Below are 7,885 nucleotides of genomic sequence, written 5' to 3'. Positions count from 1 at the left end.
TTGATCCCGACGGAGTGGTGGGCCTCAAGCTCAGTCGTCTCCTGTGTAGTGGTGGCGGCGAGAGTGGGACCTCTGTCTAGCCCGCCACAGACTGCTCCAGGTAGTCAGCTGGGACCAGTCTGCCTCAGACGAATGGAGGGCGTACAGGTACGGCGGTGTGTTTCTCGCCGAGAAGTGTCAGACGCCGTCTTGCGGATGCACCCGTGCTGACGACGAGGACGCCCCGTCTTGCTTGCCGAGCGAGGGGGAAGGGGATGGTAACCGGCCTGCCCGCCTCTGTCGTCAGACGCGACCCTGTGTCATCAACCACCCCTCGCTGAATCCTGCTGCACCAACTGGACGATAGCGTGGAGGCGCACCGTCTCTACGGTGGCCTCCTGAAGGCGTGCCGGCCTTCTGGGACCGGGTGATATGGTGAGCACGCCGGCTGTGGCAGACGCCTGTCGCGCGGCCAGGACGCCGGCCGTCTGATGGCACCGCCGCCGCCGCGCCGCGTCCGTCGTGCGGCCTGGTGTGGGCGTTGCGCCCGTGGTCTGTGGTGCCGGGTGTGATTTTCAGCGTCAACAGAGAATCCGGCGCATTTTTGGATGGTGCTAGGCTGGTGTGACTCTGGGGGGCAATATGGTGTACTTTTAGGAACACTGTGTATCTTGGAGTACCACCGCTCATCATTGTGGGCGGTGCCATGTGGGGAAGTTTGAAAACTCGCTGCGTCTAGTTCTGTTTGCTTCAGAAAAAGTTCGATTTCATCTGTTTCTATGCAGTGCCGCTTGATCCGTGCCAGTGGATTATAGGACTCGTGGAGCTAACCGGTCGTCTTTTCAGCTGACCAGTGTTACGACCGAGATTGCAGTGGTGACCACGACGGAGCTGTTGCACGAGCAACCACGAGAAGGTGCTGTCAGCCATGGCGCTCGCCAACGTGTCCACCTCAGGAGTCTCACTGGCACGACAAAGTTTCGGCACTTGTGGGCAATTACCCAATCACCCTTGTAGGTTTTCTGGCTTCCGTTTTCAACCAGTGTGCTCCAGGCTGGCTTTAGTCGGTGGAGTAGTGAACGTGGGGTGTTGGGGTGCATTGGTGACCTGACCATGTACATTGGTGACCTGCCATGTGTTGCTCCAGGCTGAGTGGGGTAGTGAACGTGGGGTGCTTGGGGTGCATCAGTGATCTGACGTGCTGTGTGTTGCTCCAGGCTGAATGAGGTGGGGTACTGGGGTGCATTGGTGACCTGACGTGCTGAATGTTGCTCCAGGCGTAGTGAGGTGGGGTGCTGGAGTGCATCGGTGACCTGACGTGCTGTGTGTTGCTCCAGGCTGAGTAAGGTGGGGCGCTGGGGCACATCAGTGACCTGACGTGTCGTGTGTTGCTCCAGGCTGAGTGAGGTGGTGAGTGCAGCCGTGACCCGAGTGGTGGAGGAGCGTGGGGAGCTGCCCCTGCGGCCTCTGACTGCCCGCGACGTCTTCTTCTGTCATCTTTCGGCCGTGGACGACATCATTAGTGCGCTGATCGGCCGCGAGGAGGAGCTGATGACGTCAGGGGCCACTGCGAACGAAGTGGTCCGGCTGGTTGCTGAGACCAACAGCGTAATAGTGGTGAGGCTCACCAGCTGATGGTCTGGGCTCGGTATAGTTTTTCTTCTGCGCCTTGTGTGTCCCTCCAGGCAGTGACAAGCGAATGTTGTGTGTTGTCATTGCTCAGGCAGGAACAAATAATTTGCTGTTTGCAGTATCATCCGAAATTCGCCTCATTGGGTTTAGTTTGGCTCCAACTTTTCATTCCACATTGAACACATAGGCTCCACAATCTCCTGGTGGTTATTTTGTCCAGACCCATCCGGAGATACCCTGACGTTCTCTAACGCCGTGTTATAGCGGATGCTGACGGCGGCGGCGGCCGTGCTGGACGAGCTGGAGCCGGAGCCGCCGGCGGACGCCGCCCGCGAGCGCCAGCCGCGGGGCTCGGCCGGCGTGGCGCGCGCCCTGCTGCTGCGCCAGCACGAGCTGACGCGACGCCAGGCACTGCCGGCCACCGAGCCGGGCGCCGAGCGCACCGGCCTCTACCAGCAGGTGAGGCGGCGGGCGGCCGCGCTGCCGTGGCGGGATGCCGACCCGTGTCTGACCCGTGACGTCGGCGTGGGCCTGACCGCGGCTGCGACTGTGGCGGCCCGGCTGCGGCAGTCGGGCAGCTGTGGCACTGCCGCGGCGTCCGCTCACCCGGGCCCGGCGGACGAGTGCATGGTCTCTGTCCAGGGTCCGGCATAACGGGATGGTGGTCATTGACTCATTAAGAGCGGCCCGTCTCTGTCATAATTATCTCCGTCGCCGAGATGTTGCTTCATTACACCTTTCACCTGCAGCCCCTCCTCCTGCTGATGAAGATGAGCTCGACAGCCCAGCTCTTCCGAGCGTCCCTGCTTTCAGTGGGTTGGGTGGGAGCCGCACAGCGCAGTTTCGGAGGTTCTGTGATGACGTTCTCGTCAGACACGTTGGCCTGCGATCATCGGTTGCCAAGTCAAGCTCGTCGCTTAGCTGTCGGTCCCGCTTCTCGCTTCAGAGACGACCAGCAATCGTCCGTCTTTCCTGTTCTGCCCTGCCTTGCCTAGCCCTGTCCTGCCCTGTCCTGCCATGCCATGTCATGCCGTGCGACGCCATGCCCTGCCCTGCCCTGCCCTGCATGCGATATGCCCTCAGCTGAGGTCTTCACGTGTCCGCTTTCATCCTGATCGCGAACAGCTGATGTTGGCTGCCCTCTCACCGACCGGCCGCCTCCGCCGATTGCCCCCCTCCCGTGTGCCTGTCCGGCTGACGCGTGGGTCTCCGCCGCCGCCAGCTGCTGGAGCTGGCCGACCTGGTGCTGGCCGGGTATACGGCGCAGCTGGCGGCGCTGCGCGGCACGGAGCGGCACGCCGCCGTCCAGGCCGAGTTCGAGGCCGACCGCTACCACCTGATCGAGCCGCTGCGTAAGTGAGGGCCTCCCAGCGGCGGGCTGGTGACTGGCTGTGCAGCTGGGATAGTCTTGGATCACGCGCTCGCCGACCCGCCGTTTACTGCGGTGCATCGTTGCGTGTGGCGCAGCAAGAATAAAATTGGGTCGCCCCACGGGCTGGTTCGTCAAAGCGGTCGTGGTTGGTCGATAGTGTCTGTGCTTGCGGTGCGCGCTGCTCCAGATGGGTCAGTGTTACGTGCGTGCTGAGTCGCATAGCGCTCCGTCGTCATTTCAGCCTGCGTCCCCAACAGTGCTGTGGAATATTTGCATCGCCTTCACAATGTCTAGTGTCGCTGTTTGAATCCCGTGAGCGGGTGGGCCTCGGTGCCCGGCTGCGACGCTCCGTTGGACCCGTGGCCGGGCGCAGTAACGAGCCGCTCCGTCAGAGACGTGTGCCCGCCGCCGCAGTGGAGGCGGAGCAGTACGAGCGGGCCACCAGTCTGGCCGAGAAGTACGCCGACTTCCGCGTCCTGGTGGAAGTGTGCGAGCGCACCAACAGCACTGAGAGGCGCAACAAGTACCTCGCACAGTTCGCTGACCAGGTGAGCCGACTGGCCGACTCGCCCCACTCTAGCCCACCGCTTGTTCCTTCGCTTGCTCCTGTGCTTGTGTGTTCGCTTCCTCGCCCGTACACTGCCTGTTCGCCCACTCCCACTCACTCACCCTGTCATTTGTTCACTCAGTCGTCCTTTCAAGCACTCGTTCATGTGCCACTCAATCACGCATTTACCCATTGGTCCACATCTCCCACTGATTTATCCCCCAACTTTTTCCCCCTGCGCCACATTATTGCCGCCATTGAACCCTGCATTCCCGTCGCCCGCGTCGCTCGCGTGCATTGCCCTCTCAGTCCGGTTTCCTTCCGCGATTAGGTTTGATATTGCAGAGCGCCATTCGTGGAAGGGCGAAACGACGGCTGAGGCTCTCTTCGGTCCTGTACCTTGCGTAAGCGGCTGTGTCACCTTTGGTGGAGCGCAGTCTGGTCGGCCTGGAGTTATCCGCTCTGGTCCGTTTTTCCTTGGGCACTACTTATCGAAACGCCCCAAGGTCAGAGGGTTACGGGAGGTGGTTGCTGAACCTGTCACCTCATCATCTCTGGCCGTGTCGGATAGGACTGTCTCAGCTCAGCGCGTAGGGTCCGTTGCGCCCCTGAGCTGCCGAGTCTGCCCGGAATCTCGTCGGTACGAAGCCGTGCCCCACCGCACGTTCTCGTCTCGGCAGGGATTCGCCAGCTTCGTGTTCAACTGGTACCTGGACCAGGGCCGGCGCGGGCAGCTGCTGAGCCAGTGCCGGCAGGCCGAGCTGGCGGGCTTCCTGCACGATTACCGCGGCCTGCGCTGGCTCAACGAGCTGGAGGCTGGCCGCTTCGCGCAGGCTGGAGACACGCTGGCACAGTGCGCTGACGCCGAGACCGAGTTCCTGACCAGGTGAGCTGCTGCTGCGGCCTGACGAGACAAAGCTTCGGACCAGGTGAGCTCCTGACCAGATGAGCTGTTGACCAGCTGAGCATGTGAACTACTGATTAGGTGAGCTGCTGACCATGTGAGCTACAGATCAGGTGAGCTGCTGACCATGTGGCTACTGACCAGGTGAGCTGCTAACCACGTGAGCTACTGACCAGGTGAGCTGCTGACCAGGTGAGCTACTGACTAGGTGCGGTGCTGACCAGGTGAGCTGCTGACCAGGTGCGCTGCTGCTGCGGCCAGACGATACGCGTCTCGTGAGTCCGTCTGTGCCGGTTGCCTGCCACCCCTGCCCTCCGCGCGCTGCCGTACCGGCCACTGACGTGCCGCCGCTGGCCTCCTCAGGAAGAAGACCTACCTGAGCCTGTCGAAGCTCTGCGCTTTGGCAGGCCAGCAGGGCGATGAGCTGGAGGTTCGCCTGACCAAGCTGAAGCCGGCCATCGAGCTGAGCCAGCTGCAGGAGCAGCTGCCTTCCTCCGTGCTGGAGGTCAGTCGTGGCCGTTGGCACACCGCGCTATTTCGCTGCAGAATGGTGCGCGCGTTGCGGGCAGGACTCCATAGCCTCCAGCCGGGGGCGTTTTTCCTCGCACCAGCAGGTTATGGTATTCATGAGATGGACTTTTTCAAGTGGATCGGAAGGCGCCGTGAATGATCGCTGAAATGGTGGTCGTCGCTCAGCGTTCCATGTTGGTGAAAGATGGCCGGCCCACCTGGTGCCAGCGTTGCGTGCGAAGTGGCCGGGGGTAGAGAACTGAGAGACGCCTGTAGACTGGTGAGGGGCGATGAGGGGGGGGGGGGGGGGGGGAGGAGAGCGACGCTGGGCCGGCGAAAGTGTTAAGTTGCAAGCCGGCGTGTCATCTCGCATAGGCACTGCCTCATTCAAATCACGTGGCGTCCCCAAGCATGCCGCGAAGACAGGAACTCCGCTAAAAGCCCACACCGTCAAGGGCTTTTGACCACAAGCCGCCGGTACTCACCGAAAGTCGCGAATAAGCGGAAACAGATACACAGGGGAAAAAATTATTGACAGAGCGCTATCTAATCGCGCAGTTGTCCGGTTGGCCCAGAAAACACGGTTAACATGCGGTCCGCGCTCCCTCTCCACCGCCTTGCTGTGGGGAATGACAGGTCACCTTCGGACCGGTGTCGATTTTGAGGCCAGCCGATGGGATGGCCAGCTGATAGCTCGGGGTCCGGGGCGGTGGTGTCAGCGCTCGCTCGCACAGTGGTGCGGGATCCAACAGGCTGACATGCAGGCCAGAGGTCGGCCGGTGTGGGAAGTTAGGCACGCATCACGTCAGTCACGCCGCACGATTGTCGTTGAAGTGGTTGTAGCGATGCGGACAATGGTTATCTGGCGAATGAAACAGTCGTTCTAATTTGACATGCCTTGCGTCTCGGGTAAATGTGTATTGGACCGATCTTGGAATCGAAGCTGACGTGCAAGGATCTGCTTCATTCTGTCCTGCTGCCAACTTCAGTCGCACGCCCTGACTGCGCTTGCTGCTGGAAAAGGCAATACTTGTTCATCTCGATTGGCTGTCCTCTTATTTCCGTGAGGGTCCTCCACGTTGCTACCCTGGGCCAAGGCGACGCTCTTCTGCGACCCTTGACCCCTGACCTGACCTGACCACAGGCGCACGGGATCGACGCTGAGACGATGCACGTGCTGTCGCCGCGCGAGCTGATCCTGCTGTACGTGTCGCCGGAGAACGAGGGCGCCAACGAGTTCGACTTCGAGCGGGCGTTGGAGCTGGCCGAGTCGGCCACGCTCGAGGGCGGCGACGAGGAGCGCGAGCAGCTGCGGCTCGAGATCTGGTGCCGCGCCGTGCTGCGCGACTTGTGGACCGGCCTCGACACGGACCGGCCGCTGGAGGCGTGCCGGGACACCCTGCTGTTGCGCACCATCAGGGGTCTGCAGCGGTCGGGCCGGCGGCCGCTGCACCTGCTACCGGAGCTGAACCTGCTGCTAGACTGCAAGCAGCTCAGTAAGCTGCGCGGTGACCGCGACTTTGCGTTCCTGCTGGGTGCCGTGTACGAGTACGTGGAGCGCTTGGAGGCCCACGTGGGGGAGCAGGCGTGAGCGGCGGCACGGGTGGCGCACGCTGGGCCGGCTCATGCGAACAGTGCTCGTGCCAGTGTCCGGAGCAGCGACTGCCGTCATCGTGGTCGAGGATCCTGACGTTCCCGTGCAAAAGGACCTGGTTCACGGCAGTGGCGCCCTCATCGTCGCGCGTGAAGCGTGCCGCACACCGTGTGCGCCGGTGCTCGTCTCGTCCCTCTCGCCTCGTTTCGTCCCTCTCGCCTCGTCTCGTCCCTCTCGCCGCGTCTCGCCCGTCTCGGTCATCGTTGGCTGGTTGCGGTGGACGTCTGTTTCGCAGCCACATTGGCCGCTGGTTGTGGCGGGCTGAGGGACGGCCCAGGCACGTGTGACTGAGATCGCCCAGTCCCCGGGGGCGGACGGTCATCCAGTCCGAAGGGAGTCTTGGGCGACGAAGGGTTCAAGGCCGTACAATACTGCCACTGCCACATCCTTCCCGTGCTGGCAAATGATGGAAGGTTTCGTTCAGTTTAGAATCACAGCCACGGCTATCCGAAATACATGGTTCTGTTTGTGCCGTTCGTTTATGTAACCATTGGTGACATGGCTTACCCAGCGCAGAGCAATGAGTTCTGCACATAGTCTTACCGGACCGCGCTATTGTACAACAAACCACACACGCCTAAAAAAGCGGGGTGGAAAACGACTGCTCCAGATGTGCGCGACTTCGAGCGCAATATCGGAGGAGGTGGTGCTGTTGAACGATGGTCTGGAGGGCTCTGATTCCCAAACGCGTTTGAAGCTGCAGCTGTAAACGGTGCCTGATTTTGGATTGATGCATCTGGAGGTTTGCCCGCGTCGAATGACTAGAAGTGTAGATTCTTCACCGCCCCGGTCTGGCCCAGCCGCTTCGGCTTTTAACGTGGTTTCTTTTCTGGCACAACTGATGTTTTTTTGTTTTCAGCGTATTTGTACGCTGTCTTTTTGATCAAAGTTGGATTTTTGCAACACTGCAGCGCCGCGAAAAATGTCCTTTTTCCCGTCCAGCAACTTTGGCGGTGCGGTAACCGCGAACAATCTGGAGAGCACGAGTCGGAACCTGGCGCTCATCTCAGCAGCCCGAGATTGCAACGACGCGATACGTACGCCGGCTGACAGACGGGAAACGGACAAGAAACGATCGTACTGACCCAGACTGATGTTGACCTTCACTGCAGTAGTGAATAGTGATCGAATCTCTTGTCACCTCTGTCCAGGGCATTGCATGTGGTAGGGATAAAGCGTGGTATTCGTGACCAGTTTAATAAACGCACTGGAGGCGCGCGTTTGCGGAGGGCGTACACACCGCCATGAGAACACGTGGTAACTGATGCGCAGCAATGGAGCATAGCA

General features: G+C 60.9%; 1 protein-coding gene across 1 annotated transcript; it reads left to right on the top strand.

The window, feature by feature from the left end:
• Positions 1-1,977: 1,977 nt before the first annotated feature.
• Positions 1,978-7,068, top strand: LOC119094564 (nuclear pore complex protein Nup133; the record flags this gene model as incomplete). The annotated part of the gene is made up of 6 exons (XM_037217624.1): positions 1,978-2,070; positions 2,834-2,963; positions 3,398-3,531; positions 4,211-4,416; positions 4,798-4,939; positions 6,089-7,068. Coding segments are annotated over 6 exons (1,152 nt in total), but the record flags the coding sequence as incomplete, so codon positions are not given.
• Positions 7,069-7,885: the final 817 nt, after the last annotated feature.

The sequence above is a fragment of the Pollicipes pollicipes genome, unplaced genomic scaffold (genome assembly GCF_011947565.3).
Source record: "Pollicipes pollicipes isolate AB1234 unplaced genomic scaffold, Ppol_2.1 Scaffold_4002;HRSCAF=4701_pilon_pilon_pilon, whole genome shotgun sequence".
NCBI classification, from domain to species: Eukaryota; Metazoa; Arthropoda; class Thecostraca; order Pollicipedomorpha; family Pollicipedidae; genus Pollicipes; species Pollicipes pollicipes.
The sequence above is the reverse complement of the archived record's forward strand: the minus strand, read 5'-3'. Positions and strand labels throughout refer to the sequence as shown.